This window comes from Schistocerca cancellata, chromosome 6 (assembly GCF_023864275.1).
Source record: "Schistocerca cancellata isolate TAMUIC-IGC-003103 chromosome 6, iqSchCanc2.1, whole genome shotgun sequence".
NCBI classification, from domain to species: domain Eukaryota; kingdom Metazoa; phylum Arthropoda; class Insecta; order Orthoptera; family Acrididae; genus Schistocerca; species Schistocerca cancellata.
This window is the reverse complement of record NC_064631.1, coordinates 376553985-376577692: the sequence shown is the minus strand read 5'-3', so window position 1 is coordinate 376577692 and position 23708 is coordinate 376553985. Positions and strand designations below refer to the sequence as shown.

At 41.5% G+C, this 23708-nt stretch overlaps 1 protein-coding gene across 1 annotated transcript in view; it reads right to left on the bottom strand.

The window, feature by feature from the left end:
- The window catches only part of LOC126088337 (uncharacterized), a 377050-nt gene extending 358850 nt beyond the window's left edge, over window positions 1–18200 (bottom strand). The window contains exon 1 of the mRNA XM_049906471.1: window positions 18061–18200. Within this exon, the coding sequence (XP_049762428.1) occupies window positions 18061–18153 (93 nt within the window). The 5' untranslated portion in view covers window positions 18154–18200. The remainder of the gene's footprint in view (window positions 1–18060) is intronic.
- Between the last annotated feature and the right edge of the window lie 5508 nt (window positions 18201–23708).

The window sequence follows — 23708 nt, the reverse complement described above, 5'->3', positions numbered from 1 at the left end:
ATGATCATATAAAATTAATTGTTGGTAAGGCGGGTACCAGGTTGAGATTCATTGGGAGAGTCCTTAGAAAATGTGGTCCATCAACAAAGGAGGTGGCTTACAAAACACTCGTTCGACCTATACTTGAGTATTGCTCATCAGTGTGGAATCCGTACCAGATTGGGTTGACGGAAGAGATAGAGAAGATCCAAAGAAGAGCGGCGCGTTTCGTCACAGGGTTATTTGGTAACCGTGATAGCGTTACGGAGATGTTCAGCAAACTCAAGTGGCAGACTGTGCAAGAGAGGCGCTCTGCATCGCGGTGTAGCTTGCTGTCCAGGTTTCGAGAGGGTGCGTTTCTGGATGAGGTATCGAATATATTGCTTCCCCCTACTTATACCTCCCGAGGAGATCACGAATGTAAAATTAGAGAGACTCGAGCGCGCACGGAGGCTTTCAGACAGCCGTTCTTCCCGCGAACGATACGCGACTGGAACAGAAAATGGAGGTAATGACAATGGCAAGTAAAGTGCCCTCCGCCACACACCGTTGGGTGGCTTGCGGAGTATAAATGTAGATGTAGATGTAGGTATGCGCGACATTGTTGCGATGATGAGAGACGCCTCACTCAAGAACTCATCGTGCTTTTGTTCACTGTCAGGTCTTCGTACACCCTGTACAAGCGCGTATGGATATCGCCGATGCTCTGGTTTTTCCCCAAAAGAAACTCAATGACAGCTCTCTGCATGGAACGTACCTACTTTACAGAAGCAATTTTGAAGGCTATGTATAGCTGCGTCCACCACTCAGAACTAGAGATGGGCAAAACTGTTCTTTTCAGAGATCGGATCAGAACTGTTCACTCCCTGAAATGAATTAGCTCTTTTTCATGACTCACCACTCATTTACTATAGAAAATAAATGGAAGTCACATTGCCCTTTAAACTTGGTTTATTCCAGTACTATACCAGTATTTTGATCTTATTTGATCCTATTTTGAAGTAACACAGATAATGAGTAAGAATTTTGTATTGTTTATTGAAATTTCCACGATATGACAAAGTTTTTGATTATTGATTTATTTTGCACTATCGTGGTTTTTTGGGTGATCGGAAAATGTTGTAACTTGAGATTTACATTAACAATATATTTGGCTATAATGTATTAAAATTTCATTAACCTCATACAAATACATCGCAACCCATAGATTTTTAAAGTGAACGTTTCCTTCCGAAGACGCCTAAAATCGCAAAATCCGTATCAGAATAAGAAAAAAAATATATAAATTTGACTGTAAAACGAAAGTGCTGCATATAGCCTTACGCAGAATAAAACAAGGAAAATATTGGTGTATCACATTTTGCGATACGTTTATCGGTTCGCTCGTAATTAAAGCGTAAATTCGAGTGTCCATAATAAAAATCCTATAGTAAGAGGAGTCGTCAGGAACCTATTCTGATCAGTTTAAACAAATAAAAATGAAATAAAAACAAATGATGTATACATAACATAATAATGTAATATACATAGTGGTATTACTACGAAGAGCAATATCCAGTAGAGACGAACTCTGATGTAGAAGCACTGAGTCGAGCAGGTCAAGCCGCGAGCAGTATTACTGTGTGAGCTAAGAATGCAGAGACCAGAGTGACACCTGAGTTGCTTTGCTCAACGCTCTGGCTAGAGTCGAGAACGGTGGGGTGAGCGTTGAGCGGGCGAGTTCCGAGGGTGGGGGGAGCGGTGAACGGCCACCACTCACCCGCTCCAAGACAAATCGTCCGTTCCCTTGCGAGCAGGTTGTTGCAAGTAGTTCCTATGTTATCCGCTAGGTGGCTCTCTGTCCTGTTGCTCGCATCAACTGCCCAGAGGGCAGGACGTGCGACTGAAACGATCGCCGACAGAGTGCGATGTGAAGTTAAGCTGCGCCAGACACTGCACGCGGCAGACGACGCACAGAGACGGCACGGCATATGTGAAACACAAAATCCAATGGGGCACTGCACAATGCAGGCAGCCAAGGTAGAAGCAGGGCAGAGGCCGGCGCTGGCTGTGTTGTGTGGCATGCACTGTGCTGTGACCAGCAGAGGCGCTGCTGATATGCTCCGTCTCTCTCTCTCTCTCTCTCTCTCTCTCTCTCTCTGCCATGGGAAACGTTTGGAGCTACCGTTCTTTTTTTCTGAATCACTGATTGTTCACTTCTTTGAAAGATTCAACTCTATGAATCAGTTCAAGAGCGGATCCCCCATCTCTTCTCGGAACTTCATGAAACTATAGAAGCTGATGCAGGAATATTCCGTGATGTCCCACAACAAATTAAGAGCTTTTCAACCTAAACTGGCCGAGATAAAATGTTACTTATTGATCGTCCCTAGGATTTTACGTTTTATGTCGAGGATGAAAAGCTGGTTCTCCTTTCGCAGTCAAAAACAATTTCCCTATGTTACCTATATTTGACAGAAATATGCCATAAAAAGGCACGAAACGGAAGATGACCATCAACTGCATTCTTCATTCAAAAATTTTAAAAGTATGCAAGTCTTTTACTTTACTCCAGTGTATCACAATGACTGTGGGCAATAACGAAAAGAAAACCAATTTATCATCGGACTGTGACGCGAAAAAATATTTTTTTATCGAATATGTTCTTAAAAATAGAATTATAAACGTTGGATAGCAGAAAACATGTACGAATACCAAACCAGTGGTTTTTAATACGCAATAGCAGAAGTTTCTCCGAGTGACTGACTTGTGTGACAGTTATTGCTTTGCTTTATACAACTTCTTCTTTTAAGACGCTTCTGGCTTGAAATTTTTCTCCATACGTATCATACGAGTCAAGTTGTGTAGGACCACCAGCACTTCTTGTTCTGTCGGGCGATGCGACAGAAATAATTAACGGTGTTGTATCGCTGTCATCCCAATGTGAACCAGCGTATCGCTCCCACCATCTTCTATGCCCTTCGCTGATGCGAGCTGCTTCTGCATAGTATATCGAGTGACATCCCGCATCATATCTCATATCAAATTGCCTCAGTGAGACCCGAGCCTCGAGAGTCGGCATTCACGAGTGCGAGCAGCGAAGCTTCGAACAACGTGGAAATAAACACAACCTCTCAAACGGACTGAGTGACCATAGCATCGTATGAAGAGCCAGTAACAGAGTCCAGACTCATTGTATGCCAGAAACAGAGTGCAAATAATAAACAACAGGAAAAACCAACGGAATAACAAAGTCAGCGTAACATGTCTGACATGGAATACGACGATTAACTTCGTACGGCGCGTACATCTTAAGGACATTGTGCAACCGACAGTCTCTGACATAGAGTGTCGTCACAGCCGCCACTTCTTGCACCACCTTGCGGTATGGGCATTAACTCTGAAGTGCTATAGATGTGATTGGTATCGACTGGTTCGCGCCGTAGTCATACAAGGTCCACCGCTTTAATTGGTCCTTAGAATCGATAGAGACCAGGCCTGTGCCTAGGAATTATAGTAGGGGTAGAATTGTCCGATGGTCCCGCCAAGGTATCAAGAGGCTGACAGTGGCTTGGCTTGGCTTAGTGGCATCTGAACATCAGAAAGCGTTCAGGGGATTCTGGGAGTGAAATACGAATTGACAGTGGTTCCACCTTAGTCAGAATCCATCTACAAGATGGATGACGTGGGCAGAGTTCTTCTCCTTGTTTACAACGAGGAGAGAACGTTCGCCGCGATCTCTGCCTGAGGGCTGGGTGACGGGGAGAGTAGTCCTGATGACCTCTGTCAGTGCTCGTGAGAGTGAATTTGATGTTATGTGTCGATGACAGAGCTGACTGCGATGCAGCACCTGCTGTTCCTCTACAGCTGCGACGTCAAATCATAGCCGGCTTCTGTGGCTGATAACAACACTTTGGGTCCACGCTGGGTCCAGCGATCTCAGATCCGACAGCCTGCAGATGAGTTGTGGGATAAATGTGAGAGGTCCAAAAGGTCGAAGAAGGTTGGGCTCCGACCTTGCAAGATTTATGCTGGCCTACTACCGCTATCCGGGGTAGACTGATGTGTAGTCAGAAAACTGGTCAACGTACAGTGTCGTCAGAAGAATCTTTTACATCTGTCATTTTATTATCATGGGCGGAAGGGGACAGTACTCAGGCGTATGTTTCCACTTCTTCTACAGTAATTGTGGAAGGCCGATCAAGAGAATTGTGTACCTGTATTAGATACCAGCGTCTGTGGTGCAGTCTCTAAGGCAAAAAATGTTCCCTTAGGGCCAGATCGTAGCTGCTGTGGTCACTGGTTGCATCCGACCGACGTTGGGAAATTTGCGCCCACAGCTAAAAGCCACACGCCCTTTACATGGTCCAGTGTGGGCTATTTGCACATACCTCAATTGGTGCTCAGGCTTGGGCTGAGCGGAGCTGCTTGATATTGCGCACGTGCCTGACACCAGCAGAGCTTATGATCTGTCTCAGTGTCAGACATGACATGGGCCACTGCATACATTCGATAATTCTCCACTGAGTCTGATACATCATCTGGGGGATCTGGGAATGGAGTGAAGGGGGAGCGCTTAGCCAGCATTCCGGCTTTTTGGTGGCCTTCAGCAAGACACAGCTCGTACAGTTGAGGTGATATCGGAGCGTAAAATACGTAATGAACTCTGAGCCTGTTTTCTTTGGCAAGTGCTTCGATCATACATGTTGAAACGACTGCAGAATCCTAGAAAGTACCTGAGGCTGAGATGTGGCATGGGCTACTTCGCGGACAGTAGCGAGGAACGACTGCCGTGTCTGACGCATATTGTCATCGATTGTAAAGGATACACATTCCAGTCTATCGAAGTACTAATCCGGGCCCATTCAGAGGCAAACCAGTGTTTGCATGCTGTGAATTGCTCCTATAATAAACGTCGTGGTTTCAGTTGCTAGAAGGGTGCATCCACTACGTCGTTTTCTCTGACAACCTCTGCCGGCTGCCAAACAATTGTATCAGCGACTCACGGGCAATTATCGGATGCATTTTGGTGCCGTACAGGAAAACATGCAATAGATGATTCCGAACTCTTCCCAATAGTCAAGGTCCTTCTTAACTACGTTGCGTATTGCAAATTGTATCAGGCGGACATGGCATAAAAAGGACTGCGCCCCTGGCTTGACGCATATGTATACTATGAAATCACTAGCACACCCGAATGCGAGAGCAAAAACTTCCTTAAGCTGCTCACGTAACTAATCAAACTCTTCGACAAGTAATCAGATTGTACATGCGAAAATCAAAGCATTAAAATGCATCCATTTGAAATATGTTGGTATCCAACGACAAAAATTTCAGATATCGAACTATTTAGTGTTTTACACAGCTTCAGCAACCGTATTTCTATTTATTGAAAGAATCAGCAACCAGTTGCACAAAATAAATTTTAATTCTTTTACCTGTTTCAGGCCCCTAGTGCGCTTCTTCATATGTTCATAATTATTGCATTATTTGCGAGTGTAAAAAATAAAACGCATGCACCATTTTTCTGTGGTCATAGTGCCTGTACAAAAATGATATAAAGAAACCAAACAACAATACCGCGATAGGCCCCTGAAACCGGTAAAGGTAATAAAATTTCTTTTCTGCTCCTGGTTATTGATTATTTCAAAAACTTCGACCTATATTTTTGTACTCAGCTTCTAATGACACCTGGCCTTTTAGTGGTCTCAGTTCACTACTCGCCACTATGGCCTGTACAGCGGTTGTGACCCCAGGCGATGGTATGCCTCCAAGTTGATTGGAGATACGTCCGCACTAGTATCGACGTGAAACTCCACATCGATCTCATTGATGACTGAGGTTATCATTAACACATAGAATGTAAACGTTCATGGCTGGAAATGTCATGCATATTAAAATATTAAGGGCTATAATGCCACGATCGGATGAGTTACCTGTTGAAATCCAATGTTTCGTCGCCGTCTGCAGAGAACCTGTTGGTGAGGCGTTGTAGTTTTTCCGAAGGTCTGAAGAGGAGAGGATGGCAGTGAAGGACAACAGTTTTCGAGGGTGACATAGATTATTCGATCGTAGAATACTTCACCCCGAAGGAAGTTACCTTGACGTGACCCCGAATTGGACGCTGTCTATTAAAACATGGATTCACACTCTGGGCGGATAACATCCCAAACCGTAGTGCCTGTGCTATACGAATCAATAGGTACCACATTTTTAACATTTTTAGACTGTCCTTTTTATATTACGACAAAAGGGCTACTGGCAGATTTTACTGGGGACCTTCTTTTTACTGGAGCTGACAACGAAATAGCTTTTATCAAAGATTTTTAAATATTGTACATTTTTTTTGACTGCAGCTTATGCTCATAAATTTAATGTATCAGTGTGTGACCAACCAGCCAGATATATCTGTCTTAGTATTTTTATCTTCTTCGCTATGTGGGCGTGCGATAAGAGTGGGGAGGGGAGGAGGTGGGAGGGGTATATGTATACATGCAAGAATATATCTACATATAAACATTTCTAAACCAGAAAAATAATTTTTGTTCTGCTACAGGTTTTCTTTCAAGTTGTGGGCACTTCAAGTGCACTTTTCTCATCAAATTTTAGTATGTACACTTAAGAACTAGGGGCTGTGCACTAAACCAGTTCTACTGTTACTAGTAACTACAGTTAAGTCCAAATTCGAAAGCACTTTTGTCAATAATGACAACACTTAGCACAGCAAGCACGTTTAGTATGAACACCAACATACAGCCCGAGTAGAACAGAACTCGTGGCTGGAAAGTGCTACTATACACACAAACATCAAATATTCCAGAATATACTGACATTGTAAACATAAGATGTTCCGAGAACCCCCCAGAAAAGGAATTGTTGGTGATTACATTTGTATGGCAACCTTCAGCGTCCTAGCCTGCGACGGTAGCCATTACGTCACGCTGAATGCAGCACAACTTGCGGCACTATCATCATCATCATCATCATCATCGTCATCATCATCAAAAGCGAATAAAGTTTTGGAATCCTTATGTAACAACAATTTCGCCTGTATCATACATAGAAGGTACAAGATCTGTAGCTGGTAGACGTCACACGCTTAAGAAGCTAACTGTGGAGAGAATCGTCACGATGATGAGAACCTATGATGGAAATTACCGTCAGGAAATCCCTTTGAACATACGCTCTGTATTGTACTCATTTTCTATTTGGATCTTACGTAGTGAAACTGGGTGTGCAGCTGCGAAGTACGTTGAGTGTGATGGTTTTAAAAATGTGGGGGTTGGGTTGTTTGGGGGAAGAGGCCGAACAGAGAGGTCATCGGTGTCATCGGATTAGGGAAGGATGGGAGCCGTGCCCTTTCAAAGAAACCATCCTGGCATTTGCCTGGAGCGATTTAGGGAAATCACGGAAAACCTAAATCGGGATGGTTGGACGCGGAATTGAAACGTCGTCCTCCCGAATGAGAGCCCAGTGTGGTAACCCCTGCGCCACCTCGCTCGGTTTTAAAACTATGATGTGCACTGTTACCGAAGGCGCTAGTGACACTGATTTTACTACAAATACGGCACCTGCACTCACAAATAAGATGAGAGTGAACACCATCCAAATATAAAGGATCAGATATTCTAAATTGGATGCCTAGTGGCTAAAATTACTTTTTCATTGAAACATCATCTCCAATACTACATTTACCGCTGTCTTCACTGCATTGACGCTGCTGCAGGTGAACGCTAGCAAGCCATCACAATCAGGACATATCCAATCTACAGGTCGGGGGTGAATGACCTCTATTGAGGGTTTTGGTGGTGGGCTGCTGCTGATGAGAAAGGCCTGGAATACACCACACTAGGTGGGGTGGCAGTGGTGTGGTGGGTGGATACCAGGTGGCTATCTGGCGTCCCATCATATAAACAGCAGTGTAATGTATGTGTTAATTTCGTGTCAAAGTACAACTGGCCTGAAGATCCAACTTGGATTTAGGCAATGAAGTGTAATTAGCTCAGCAAAGGTCGTTGTTATGGCCACACACACTGGCATGAATACACACTGTGACAAGCATCTGTGGGCCCAACAAGGACAGTGGCATCTCACAGTGGTGACGCGTCATCACACAAATGATAATGGACAGCAACAGTGTTTGCCCTCACAGGTGATGACAGCTGGCTACAGAGCTAGATGGCCTAGGTGAGGAGCATGGACCACTGAGTAGGTACCCAGCAATGGTCAGAAGTTAGCCAGCAAGTGGCCTGCCAATTGTTAGGTACTAATTTAGCAGCATTCAGACTTACCACGGAAAGCAGATCAATAGTTAAGACAGTCTTCCAGTGACAGCTTGTTGATCCATTGAAACATGTGGAATGGTGTTGATTTCACCTTGTAGCAGCTCGCTGCTGGCGCTGACTGAGTGATGCTCATTTAAAATAGTTGGTAATACGCCGACCTCTTCTGCTATTAATATTTTCTCCATGTCTGGATGCTGCTGCTGATTCCCCAACTGATGTTCGACTGATGAAAAGCCACTCCAGTTGCTTTTTTAGAACTTTATTAAGTTCATCCAACTGGTTTCAGCCTTTACATTAGGCCAGTATCATGTGCTCTGAAAGTTATGCTGTAGAGATACAACGTCAAATGATAATAAATACTAATATCAACAAAGAACCCCAAACCTGGACCAGAGTTTTGTTCTTCAGGGTCTCCTTCCATTAAATGGGACACCAAAACGATTATTAATAGCCTGCGAACAGTAGTCTGCAGCTGTGGTCTAATTCATTTGTAACTATTGACGGTTTAACGAACATGTCCACTTAGAAATTATGTTATTTTACAATGTTTGAATACGTGTGCTCGCACTGTGTAACAACGTCACGAGTGTATTTAACAGTATTGACAACCCGGTTCTAGGATCCTCACTCCCCCTCCTTTCCTCTGTCCTTTTCCCGGGCTCCCTCTCCCCCCCTTCCATCCTCTTTCTTCCCCACCTCCCCTCTCTTTGCCCCCTTCTCTCCACCGCGTCCTTTTACATTTCCCTCCTCTGGCTCCTCTCATTCCCTCTCGCATCTGCCCTTCTCCCCCTTTATTCGTCCTCTCCCTCCTTGGTTCCCCCCCCCCCTTTTCGTTTTTTCCTCTCCTCCCTCCTTGTTTTTCCCCCTACTCCAGGTCCCCCCCCCCCCCATCTGCCTTGGGTCGGGAGTGCCATCTTTGTGCCGCCCTTTTCGTGCAGTGCAGTGTTTTACAGTGTGTTTTTCCAGTGCGTGCTCCGTGTCGTGTCTTTTGGGAAGTGTAGCGAACAGCCATCATACTGTCGCTGGGTGTGCTTTTTATTACTTGCGAACAGAAACCAGACTGTCGCCATGTTTTTTAATTGTGTGTCTACTGTGTTACTTGTCTGATTCCTGTGTCTTTTATCTACATTGCCAACCCCCTTTGCTTTCTGTTTTAACTTTCCGCAATTTTACGCCATTTTTCACTTTAAATCGCCATTTTATCGCCTGTTTTTCCTTGTTTCTTTCTTCTTCCTTTATTTAAAAAAAGTCTGTAGGCTGTAGAGCAGCGTAGTAAGCTGCTGCCGGTCCGCCCCCTTCGGGGGGAATTGAAATTCAATAAAAAAAAAAAACAGTTCTAGGCGCTACAGTCTGGAACTGCGCGACTGTTGCGGTCGCAGGTTCGAATCCTGCCTCGAGCATGGATGTGTGTGATGTCGTTAGGTTAGTTAGGTTTAAAAAGTTCTAAGTTCTATGGGACTGATGACCTAAGAAGTTAAGTCCCATAGTGCTCAGAGCCATTTGACCCATTTGAGTATTGACAATCACATACAAATGTGTCAGCTTACATTACGTTGACATGGCTTAAAGCCATGATATGTAAGTAACATGGCTACACAGCTAAAATATCTTGTATAATCGGTGCAACGTCGAGATTCATAATGAATCTGTAAAGTAATTTTTTAAACATTCTGTATTTTTCAGCAGCACTTGATAATGGCCTAAGGGCGAAATTGAAGTAGTGTAATAAAAACGTATAACAGTCACTGTCGTAAAGATGATGTCCTTCAAAAATTTTTTATGACTATGAATCCCAGCTGCAACAAGTTTATACCTTCACTGCAGCTCTCAGAACCCCACTTTCCTGAAAGTAGATAGTGAAAATGTAAATGAAAGATGCCCTCAATCATCGAAACCTAATGTGGTTGGGGTCGAAGAAAGAACATTTGTTTAAGAGAGAGAGTGATAGAAAAGGAAACAGAATTCTGACAAAAGTAAGTGGAAGTAAGATGAGCTAAAGGCCCTTGTGGTTCCTATCCAGATATACCCAAGAAAGGAGCCTCCTGGGGAAAACTAAACTTTGTATGGACCAAGCTGACCATTCTGGCATGGGTAATCCCACCACCTGCCAGCATAGCTCATTGGATCACTGAGACACACAAACCTCCCACAAACGTTAAGATAATAGATCGTCAGCCTTTGGACGCAATGGCCTAGTTTTTAGTTTATGAATATCTAACAAGTAACATAGCTGGTGCTTAAATCTCAATCTATAACTATTGTTTCAGGTTATTTACCATCACTTACACTACTGTGTGCACATGTTAATGTGGAATGGTGTACGTTGCAGTACATAGTGAGAAATGTTCTATAACAAAATTTAATGGTTTTTCGGTAATGTCAGGCTGAAAGATCCGAAGATACTTATTCCTATCATCTCAAAGAGAAGAAGCCCTTGGCAACCCCTGTAGGGGCATTTGTTGGTGACCTAAATGTGCATGTTGCACACATTCCACACGATTCATTAAATACTGATCCCCATCTTGTTTCCATGTACTTCACCAATAATGCTCATCTACTCTTTGGTCTGACGTCCTACGACCCCACCCCCCACCCCTAACCTCCCACCCCATTCCCAGATTACCGTTTACCATGTCAAAATACTTTCCATTAGGAAAGTGGAATGCGCTCTACTACTGTGATATAACTTTCAAAATGGTAAATAGCAGTAATCAGTCGTCATTTCATTAGAGCAGATATAGATTTCAGCTAGTAACTAGCCATTATCATTGCTAAAAATACAAGAAGTACATAGTCAGTACTGTGGTTTGACTTTGAACTTCTTGTATTTTTAACAATGACAATAGCTAGGTACTAGCCGAAATCTGAAGCTGCTCTGATAAAGGTAGAACAGAAACGACGACTGATTGCTGCTCTTTCCCCTTTGAGAGTTTGACGTGTGCTTTCTTTAATACCTGTTCCTATGGTACAGTACAGCAGGCTTTACGATCTGTAGCACTTACCTTGCAAAAGAGACCATTGTTAATGGAAAACTGCTGCTGTGTTGTGAGCAGCTTGCAGCCTGTATTAGCAGCTTGTTCTGCCTGCCACTCAATAAGGCTAAGGCACAGTGACCATATTAACGCCAATCTTTATGAGAGGCCCATCTGCTGTACCGTGTTCCTTTTACCCTGTCTGTGAATCACTTCAGTGAAAAACTCCCACCATGTATGGCTACTCAATGAATCATTCAAATACAGGAACCATTATAATGCTGCATTACCCATCAATACCTTAAATTTCTTGGTATATAGCTAATAACTGAAGTATGTGATGCTGAATAATAGGCTTAATGAGTGGAGCAATTATTCTCAATATTGTTAAATACTATGATGTGTAGGTCACTCGACGCTTGGTGTTCTTTGCTTCTTGACTTACAAAACAATCCGTCGCCTGGTTTCTAATATATAGCTAGTTGTGAGTGCATCCTTCAAAAGTGGCTTGACATTCTGCTGTCCATTGGAACTTCATACTATTCTTTAACAAATGTGTAACTGGTTATGCAAGACCTGCGAACCCAATCACAAATTTTCTACAATAACTAGCTAATCCTAAAAAGAATTCACTCTTTTCTGCTCTGTGATGCAGGGAAACTTCGCGCGGTGTAATCACAAGCCCAAAGTGCTTCCTTTCCTTTAATGCAAAATGGCATTCTTTATACTTAAGAACAGGTGCAGGGAACATAAACACTGAAAGACTTCTTCTAATTGCTGCAAGTGTTCATCCATGTCTGTTGAAAGTACGATATCAGCAAGGAACACACTACAATGTTGCAATTTCAGAACTCTTAACCCTCCCTCCAGCAACCGCTGAAAGGTGACAAGTACTTTTATTTAACTAAATGTCATTCACCGTTACTCGTAATGAAACCAGGGGACTGTAAATGAAGTTTTTGGTTGGTCCTCAAGCAGTACTTCCAATTGATAGTATACACTATCAGGTCTATTGCGAAAAATATTTACACCTTCCCGAGTTATCTAGGTTATCTGTAATTTTCTGAACGAGATATGCATCTGTAATTGTTCTGCTATTGCAAAAGGAGGATACACAGCAGAATCTACACTTCATTGTACCGCTGCCAGCTCGCCCCTTCACGGGGAACTGAAATAATAATAATAAAGAAGAAAAGAGAAAGTTTTTCTAGAGTTACTTGATAACGGTCTACAACCTAAATGGTGCAATCATACAATGAATAAAGAAAAATTACAACTGCAGGAGGCACTCAGTCATTGGCACTTACATACTTTATTTTAAACATACAAGAGTCGCCTGTATCACAACTGTTCAGCATGTTTTCAGAGAGTCATTAAGGGCGTGACGCCTAAAACTTATCTAGTTTTAACTCTTCGAAATGACGGCCACAGAAAGTTTATCGGTTTTAACATTTCAAAATGATGTGGCACCGAAATTAGGAGACATATTGGACTACAGTTAAAGCTACGACAGAGCCTTACTCTGTTAGGATGCTGTCAGGGAATTAAACCTGACATCACTGAATTGCTACGTACACTGACGACGCTAAGATAGACGTAGGTACACCACTGCAGAAACAACAGAAAGCGCTATAAAACTCCAGGGGCTTTGGTCTTGCATACGTGGTAGGTAGATAATATATCCTCAACCCAGTTTGGTGAACGTTTTTTCCTTATCTGTTCAGTCGTCGTTCTTCTTTATCATCTTCTTCAGTGTTTGCTATGATGATGGAATCTACGTGGCTATGTTTCTCGAGGGAACATGCACAAAGTATATGGCAGACGCGTACAGTATATTGCTCTACCTCTGGGATAGAGCGTTCACTTGAGTACCTGGGGGAGTGCTTCTTGTTGTTATTAGCGTCTGAATTTTAGCTCAAGTGAAGTACTGCCATAAGAAACTGTTCTGCAGAGTTTGTAGAAGAAACGCTGAAAATGTTTAGAATATTGATTTCTTACGGTGGGGCACCATAGCCACAATAAACAGCAACGAAGGCAACCTCATTGGCGCAAATGCAGTTCAGTTAGAATAAACATTTTTCTTTCATTCAATACCAAAGCAGTTTCCGTGATTGAGAACTGCCCTTTTAACACAACAAAGCAGAAAATATAAAATCAGTCAAGTAGCTATAGCACAGCGACATAAATATAGTGAAGGATCATGCAGGGATTACAAATTCTTACACTAGGTGTGAGACCATGATTACATCGTAAGCACATAATTACGTCATAGGTAGTTCATCATAAACAGTCTGTATACAGGTTATTGTTGTTCCTTTCCCCTGATCTCATATTGGTGGTTCTTGGGCTGTTATTGGTGCAAACGTCTCGTTTTAGCCAAATAGATTTAAATTCATAAATGTGAGGGAATTTAATTAAAAAGATAAAAAAATTAGTTACTTTTATATTATAAATTTATATTATATGGGGATCTCTCACATTGGTAGGATGGATCAATATCAGGCCTGTTTTCGTTATTCTTTATTTGTACACTGGAGTCAGTTGAAGGGTTTCTACACACATATTATGGAGTAGATGTAGGTGTGGCATTATTGGGATGCAGCGACACTGACGTGGCAGAATAGGAGGATTCGAAACTAAAGAGAAAAACTGAAGTGGGAATAGAGTTTTCGATTAACATAAGCTGCTAGGAGGTGTGTACAATGAGGGAGGTGGAGTGAGAATTTAATGAGATGATAAACGGTACACATGGGGAAAGGTGAAGGGACGTGGAAGGCAAACCAAAGTGCTTGACGTTCAAGAAATTGGAGGACGTAATATAAGTTTAGTAGACTGGGTACTAAGGTAATTGAGACTCTACACTGGTGACTGAAGTTCATTAGAAACAGTTCATGAAAGATTTCGATTTTTCTTATTGGGCATCTGACCAACTGGATTAACAGCGACTGCTCAGATCGCTATGGAACGTTATAGCACTGTGGTGCCAGGCTATTTTAGGTCCTTGGCATATGTTCTTGCACTGTGATAAATCTGATAAAAATCGATCGACTAAGTTACAGCGTAGTAAGAGTTTAAGACCGGCATTTTTGCAGAAAAGTCTCGTCTTGAGGTCTGACGCAAATCATTTGTGGTACAGTTTACTTTATCTATAAAAATATTCATATTACTATAGTCGCCTTCGAAGTATATCTCACTTGACTTTCTGACGTTTGCGTTTGTTCTGTAGACTGATCGAAATATTTCTGCTTGTCACTTGTTGTAAAGCTGCAAAAATGTTCCGCCGTATTTGCTACCTGTAAACTGTTCCACAGGAAAGATCGATTTTGATGAAACACGTCACTGAACTGTCGAACTTTATTAAGTCCCGACAAAATATTTCCCTAATAATGTGAGTAGTTTCGTTTCTGTGTTCAGAAGAGCACCCTATAACCTCTATGACGTATCTGTCCAGTGAATGATTGGTTCAGCCAAGGGACTGAAATTCGTTAACGTGTTTGTCAAAAGACATAGCGCCAGAGACAGTAGTGAAGTTCGACAATCTGTCATCTTAGAAGCTCTTACCTGTTTAAAAACTATATATGTACTGTTTAATGTAGTGTAATGGCATTAGCAACGATGCATTATAAAAATCAGGTTACTAACAACACGTAGAGAGTATGCTTACCTCTGCATCAGAATCTTTTGGAATGTATGGAGATAGTTTATTGTAGAACATAAATCGCACTGGATTCGTTCTAATATCCATGCTCTATATTGAGGAATCTGGCACCAAGGTCGGTAAAATGACGCATTGCTATTGTTGATAGGAGGATAACACTTTTTTGGAAATGAAAATGTTGCAGGACATATGACGTTACTAGAGATTTTAATATTATTTAATTTTGAACTTAGCACTAAAACCCAAACTAAAAAAAGGCACGGTCAGCTTCAATATAATATGAAGGTGGAGGTAACAGGAAATATTTTGAATGGACTTGGTTTGAACATTCTTCTTTAGCGGATGCACACATACTTACAGACTAAGAATGTAATATGTGCAGCACTGTAAATTACAAACACCATAGAGCTGTAATGTCTGTAAGTAATCATGTATACAGAGCAAAATAACTGCAATTCAAAAAGTACCCATAGACAGTTCGTTGGACAAAAGGATCTGGGATGTGTCTGTAAGGGAATGTAGTAATCGCACATCATCACGGGAAATGGAACTGTTCCTCAATGGAGCCTATAACTAAAATTAGAACTGTCGCACAGGAGTTGTTAATAGGCTATAAAGTGCAGCAGACGTTTCTCCGAGGGGTTATTGACTGCGTGAACAGTTAAACAACGAATTCCAATGGAGCATTTAATGTTGAAGTTTTACATATTTGTGGGCATATTATACAGTGTTTTTCGCAGTATATGTTACAAACGTGCAGAGGTTGAGAGGGGACTTAGTAGATCAAGTTTTACATGGTAACCCATGTCCGGAAATTCGTACAACGACGCTGCAGAGCGTCAGCGTTATAGGCTGTAGCGCCTGTAAACGTATATATACACAGGGTGATTCTGTGATGGTGATACAAACTTTCTAGGATGACGAAGAAACATAAATGTATCAATTTGAGGTAAGGTCCTGGTACTGGAAACGAACGAGTCGAAAGTTACAAGCAAAAACCGTTCTGATACCTCTGAAGGTAGAGTGCATGTGCTGGTATTGTTGCTGCTAAGAGTGTAAGGTAGGCGAGATTCAGAAGTGGTAGTATGAAAAAAACAAGAAAAAGTCCAGTAAACATGGACCCTAAAATGCATACCTTAAGAGGTATTACCACTTGTTCGATAGAGGAGATGTTCACATTAGCGAAGATTAATAAGTGCTCAAAGGTCCTCAGGTACGTATTTTAGAGCCCATCTTTCCTGGACAGATTTTCCTTATTTTGGTCCATACTATCACATCTGAAAGGTTCCTACTCTAAAACCTTACGAAAAACAATACAAGTTCATGTAATCCACTGTCAGAGGTATCAGTATGTAACATGAATTGTGAAACACCCTGTAGTATATTAGGTCAGTTAGCAGTACAGTCCCATCTATATGATTTGACAAGCCCGTTTGATTTTGCACTGGCATGTTTGAATAAGCACAGCAAAGTGTAATGGTTAATTAAATGCCAATGTAATGATAAATTGCTATCTAAGTTTTTATTACTTCAAGATTGTAACTTACTCATAGATATAAAATCGATCTGTAGACGTCTTCATAAATATTTTTATCGCATAGTTGCATTTTCTATATTTCTACCACAGAAACTTAATCATACTGATTCACATTATACAATTAGAAAACAGATAGCTGACTATAGCATCTCGATACTTCTCTTATGGGTGATAGACTTGGAAGGCTTTCCAAAGTAGCTGCCACAAGCAAATCAATTTATTCTAATATGTCTGATCCGAGCTAGAAGTTGTATGAAATATGTGACGCCCAAGTCATGTATATGGCATATTACATAAAAGTAAATATTTATGAAAATGGTTTACGAAAGATGTGTACCACATCACTTAATTGCTGAACCACTTATCGAGCTGATTTTTTGAATGTTATTGTTATGGTGGTTGAGAGGTAACACGTAGTGTGAAAAATGACATCAATGAACTGAGTGGTATACAATGGTCAGGGAAAAAAAGGGAGTGCGAGCAACGGCTTTTTGATCAGGAAAGCTTTTGACCATTGATTTCTGTTGTTTACCGTGATCGGTATAAAATAATATCTGGTGAATACCACATCTGTGTTTTGTTCCAACTGTGTGTACAGCAACAGTCTGTAGGAGTAACTTCGTGAAACAAATATGTGGCAAAGTGGCGGATTACATTACAAAGACTTATCTCTATAGAACAATAGAAAGTACTTTGACAACGGGAAGGCTGACGGATTTGAAAGGCAACTTGTAGAATCTTATGTCCTCTTCACGATACTGGGCGCCTTCTGACGTCCATCTACTCCCGAGTCTTTAGATTTTTTTCTAGTCCAGTGCTGAGTGTAAGGCAGTAAGGCAGGTGTAGATGACAGTCTTTCCCAATCACAATGCAGTGTAGGAATATAGTCATGGGACAAATATTGAAAAAATGGATGACAAAAAGAAAACAATTTTAGTCTGAAAAAATATTTCCCACTTCCAATCCAAAACATTGGCTGTTTTCTAAGGTGAGTAATTCTGTTTCACACAATGAAACAGATTTAATTCTTTTCGTCTGATGTAGGTGAAACGAATATTTTGCGCAGGTGGAACTCCATTGTTCGTACATATTGGAAAAGAAGTGTCATATTAAGGACTTAGAGCTGCTTTGAAAATAATGTATGGCACATTACCAGATTTGATCGGTAAATCATGATTAGGTTATAGGAAGCTTTTTACATAACTCTTTATTATAGTTCTTCCTATAGTATAAAAAGAAAAGAAATTATGAAACTACCCCATGTCACTGAATTTGTCTTGAGTAGAAAAGCATGCTAATACAGTCAGTAGTAAGTTGTATTAACACAACAAAATATTCTTCCTCCACTGTCTGCATTTGTACTGAAACCTTTTACGTGAAGTGCACTCCGCATCCGATGCCAGTTATTTACTTTTTTGACGTCACATCAAGAACTATATCATCGAGACTGATGTAAATAACTTTATGTTACCTGATGACAGTAGGCTGACTGACACAGATAATGAATAAGGGTTTATTTTATTAGCTGCTCTTGGTGTTCTCTTTACAGATAAGTCGTTCATTAGAGGATAGCTGACGTCATTCCTGTGCGTTTTTCTGACTGCCAGTAACTTTCGCACTAATTCACTGATTAGATGCAAGGAAACATACCGCGTGTGCCTTGTGGTCCTCGACTTGGGCTGCGGCCGCAGATACGGCGCTAGCAGCGACAGACACCTGCGAACCCGCGCCAGACGTGGCCATGCTGTGCAGGCGGAGGAGGCGCTGGCGCACAGTCCATAGCGGGCGCTGGCCCTCGTGCTGCGCGCGTCGCGGCGCCCCCTGCGCTACTGGAGCGCCTAGAGTAGCGTCACGACGCCGGCCGCCGGCCGCCGGCCGAGCGCCACTGCGCCTGCCCCTAGCACGGCGCAGCACGCAACCCGCGGCACGCACGCTCGCCAGGTTGCACACACAGCAAGGGGCCTCGTGTCGGCAGATTTGCAGACGGAACGTTCGCGGCGTTTTGTTCCCTAATGGCATACTTAGCGTCACATTTACAGTCATGCTGCACCATACATACGTATATCGCCCATTTAATTCTGCACGTAAAAGCAGCTTTAGCAATTGCTGAGCCTATGTTTTAGGATCATTGTTCTGATTCATCTACATCTACATCTATATGGGTTCTCTACAATTCACAGAGTCGGGAAAAAACTTAAATCCTTTTGTGGCACCTCTAATTTTTCCTATTTTACTATGATTACCATTTCTCCCTATGTATGTGGGAACTAATGAAATATTTTCGCATTCGGGGGAAAGTCGATGGTTGAAATTTTGTTAAAAGATCATATCGCAAAGAAAAACACTTTTGTTTTAATGGTTTTCACTACAATTCGCTAATCATGTCAGTGATACCCTCTCCTAGGGGAGATAATACAGAACGAGCCTCCCTTCTTTGATCTTTTTAGATGTTCTCTATCTATTCTAGCATAGCTCTCAGCAATACTCAGGAAAAGAACGGACAAGCGTAGTGCAGGCAGTCTCTTTAGCAGACCTGTTGCATCTCCTAAGCATTCTTGCAATAAAACGCGGTCTTTGATTCGTTTTCCCCACAAAATTATGCATGTAACCATTCCAGTTTAATATTCGTAAACTTAAACCCTTCTCATTTAGTGAAATTAGCAACCTGTAGATTAGTGTGATTTATCGCGCCGCAGAAATTCAGCAGATCCCTTTTATTACTCACACGCGTGACTTCACGCTTTTCATCATTTAGAACCAATTGCCGCCCTTCGCACCATAAAGATATCTTACCTAAATCATTTTATAATTGGGTTTGCTCTTCTGATGACTTTCTGAGACCAAAAATGATAGCATCGTCTGCAAAGAATCTAACAGAGCTGCTCACATTGTCTCCAAACTAATTTGTATAGATTGGGAACAGCAGAGGGCCTATAACTCTGCCTTGGGGAACGCCGGATATCACTTTTCTGTCCTACTCGACGAATTTCCGTCAATTACTACGATCTGTGTTCTTTCGGACAGGAAATCACGAATGCAGTCGCACAGCTGAGACGACATTTGATAGCCATGCAATTCCATTAGATGTCGGTTCTGAGGAAAGCCAGCAGGAAATCTATAAATATGCAATTAGTTTGACCTCCTCTGTCGAAAGCACCCGTTGCAATCTGTGAATAAACTTGTAATTGAGTTCCACAAAAACGATATTTTACGAACCCTTGATGATTACGTCTTGAAACGTCATATTTATAGAGATAATTCATAATATGCGAACGCAGTACACGCTCCACAATACTACTCCAAATCTACGACTGTGATATGTCCACATAGTTCATTGAATTACTCGTATTTCCTTTCTTAACTATTGGTGTAATGTGTGCAATTTTCAAACTCTTTAAGTATGTATTTTTCGATCAGCGAGCGTTTGTACTCGTATATGATTGCTAAGTACAGAGCTATTGAATCAGCATACTTTGAAAGGAACCTAACTGGTATGTATTCTGGATCAGATGACACACCTTTATTATGGGATTTTAGCTGCTTCTCTTTGTTGAGGATCTCCACTACGTTATTTGTGTTGGCAGCTGTTCTTGATTGGACTTCTGCCACTTTAATTTCCTCTTCTTTGAGGAACGAATTTCAGAAGACCGTATTTAGTAACTTTGATTTAGTGGCACTATCATCGGGAACATTACTATTGCTCTCGCACAGTGGAAGTATTGGTTGTGTCTTGGCGCTGGTGTGCTACACATACAATCAGAATCTCTGAATTTTCGACTAGATTTCGAGGCAGAGATTCGTTGCTGAAACTATTAAAGCCTTCTCGCATTAAAGTCTTCCCTGAAACTGGAACTACGGTAATCATTGGAGATGTTCTGTTCTTTCAGGTATGACATGCTTTTTTTCGTTTCTTCTGCAACGACGTTCTGACCTGTGTAATGTACCACGCGGATCAGTTGCATTTTATTAATTTATTTGTTATGTATCTGTCAACTGCCGTCGATAATACTTCTTTGAATATAATCTATATCAAGTCCACGCTTACATAGTTAGTTTGAAAGGAGTAGAAACTGTTAGGAGGTCATCAAGCGAATATTTATTTGATTATTTGCTTTTTTAAGACCCCATCACGATCTCCTTACCCATATCAAACTGTCCTCTTCGAGTTGCACTTTGCGATAATTGGTTAGCTATACACCAACGTATGTCCTCCCCAACAGTTTTTACCGTTTACAGCACCCTTTAATACTATGGGATTTATGCCCCAATGACTCAACATGTGTCACTACATGCTGTCATTTCTGTTCTCCACATGTTTTTGTCTAGATGGTTCTCTCATCTGTTCATTTCTTATTTCCATCCCATTTCTCAACATCTTTTTCACAGCACACCTTAAACACAGTGATGCACTGCTGAGCTCCAAAAGTACGTTCTCAGAGATTTCTCCCTAAAATTAGTGACGCTATCTGATACTAGTAGACTACTTCCGACCAGGAACACCCTCTTTACCTGTACTAGTCTGTTCCTTATGTTCTCGTTGTTTCGTGTGCTACGTGATTTTTTGCTTCAAAGATAGTGGAATTTCTTCGTCTACTTCTTGGTCCTCAACTTTGATGTCAGATTTTATCAGTAATCTCATTTCTGCTACGTCTCATGACTTTTGCCTTCCATCGGTTTAGCCTCAGGGCATACAGTGGTTACACTTGGTAGTTTTTTAATTCTCGATATTATTCACACCCAGACGAAACATTTAATTTACGTATTCCTGGAAACTTCCTATGTACATCATTGCACAAAACACGCTATAAAATATACTTAAGCTATGATTCATTTAATTTCTTTGGGTCATCAGCTTTCTGTCTGGCTGACTGCAACCCGCCCCAATTTTCTCTCCTTTGTTCATCTGATCATCTCAGAGAAGTTGCGACCGAACCGCTGAATCTTTCCATCAGTAAATGGGGTATGTTCTCCACTGACTCGGTTGTTTTAACCCCCTCCACTGACGGAATGACCCACTTCCCAATTCCGTATGTATAAAACCAATACGGACTTGTAGCTGTCACGCCTTTGCGCTTACTGCTACGTGTTTTAACTGTAAATAGCTCAGTCCCAATGGTAAGAGGCAGTAGTGAATTCACGTAGTTAATATTTGAATCCAGCACAGCTGCCACAAGCTCAGCTCACTTTTACTCCACTCCTACCCTCGCCATTGCACCACATTAACTAGGTGCTACGTGGACCTTGCTAAATTCACTTGCGTATACATTTTTGACCGTTACTCGCCAGTATTTACCTAATGATTAGTACACTCCTAACCGGACTATTTCCCTAAGAGCTGTGATGATTGAACGGGTTCGATCCACGGCCTACAGTGCCCTACAGTTCACACGGTAACACTGCCTACCTGACCCACTTAACTTGGTAGTAAGCTTATGTATCCAATCACCACTGCTAGCAGCAGTGGATAATCCTATCAGCACGACGAGAGCAGCAGACTTACCGTCGAATCCTCCTGAAAATACTTATAACTACGGTCGCCAGCTCTGAAGGAGCAAAAAAATAAATCAATTTTTGGGCTCGTTTCAAAGTGAAATGGCTTGAGTTGAATTTAAACTTAATTCTGAATATTACTATTTCTGATAATTCTAGATGATTCTACAAAGCAAATACTCTCTCAATTTCTGTGAGGTGGCTTGGTAATTACTACCAAGACAGTTTATGCAACTTCGGTTAACAAAATTCTATCCTTCAACTTATTTAATGATTTTGGATATTACTCTTTGGACCATTGATACAGAATCAGTTAAGTGACTTTACTTGAAAGGTTGCTCAGAAAAATTTAAGTAACTGTAAATAGGCGACTCATTCTGGTGTGACCATTGCTCTTTTCAACATTCTTATACGCTAAAGTATTCTACAACCAAAAGAATTGTAAATGAAAGAGGCGATGGTGGCCTCAGTCTGATTTCACTATACTATGTTTGAGGTTACTACACTTTACAATGAACAACATGCGTCGTAATTTTACTCATTACTATATTCTGTCCTCTGCACTTGCATAAAAGAAAACTGGTATTCTCCTTTTACATGTATACAAAGTTCGACTTAACAATTGCAAGCAGTCTTGCTTTGGGTAGACTTGTCGGTGCTGGTGGTGAGATGCATGTGGCTAACGCAGCTCTTGACGCCTCATGCCCTTAATGGAGGCTGGAACTACGAGCTGTAGCACTCGTATAAGCTACTGCGCGTCCGCCATAAAATCTGGGCACAGGAACTCTTACAATCAGCCCCAGTGGCATAAAGGCGGCTTCAACAACCATTCGTCGCGTTTTACTCCAAAAAGGCGACGATATTCGCCTCTTCGCTGTTGCACAATCACTTTTGCGTGAGCACAGTTACGCACGTCCGATCACGTCAACACTCCCCAGGCCATTCCCTTGTTCAGTCCCTGTGTCTCCAGCTACCCCTAGCTACGCTCGTATCACCAAGAGTGGGGGCGTTCCCCTACCACCTTTTTACCGAAATCATTTAGTATTTAAGAATATTTATATTTACTACCCTGGAGTCCATACCAGTCATAATAATTTACTACTAGCGTTTTACAACATTAAATTATACAGTAATAACTTATAATTACCAAGAAAAAGAATACATTTGACTCTGAGAGCTTAGTGCATTGTCTGACAGCGCTAATTCCCAGTTTCGCCAATAGATGGCATCAGGGTGCACTCCCTGGCAGTCTCACACAAGCGCGCCCGTTTCCGACACGCGGGCTCCAAATTACTGTCAGCCCACCATCATTTCAGTTCCGTTACACATGCCCCACTTCTTATAGAAGTATCTTACAGTGATAATTCAATAAGAAGTCTCTCCTATAATGAATCTGAAATGTTCGATAAGCTTTTTACCAAGGGTTTTCCCTTTCTTACTGATACACCTCGATACTTATATTACATATTTAAAATTAAACACCAATTCTTTCTCTCTTTCCTGCTAAACATTACATAAATGATTTACATATATTCTTTCCAATTTTCTTACTTCTAAACACAGTAGACTTTAAACATTTTTGTTTTTTCAAAGTTTTAAATACACTTCTTTTATTTCAGGCAAGTAAAACACATGTTATGCGCTCTTTACTTTGTAGCCCGTCCTTTTCACTTTACCTCCTCACTTTTCTACCTCTTCCACAACACTTATTTACACATCTATTAAGGCTTTCTTAGAAGCTCAGTCTTTCCCAGTCCGTTTAGTCTCTACTTAAACTAGAAGTTTCATTAGAATACTGCAATATATTT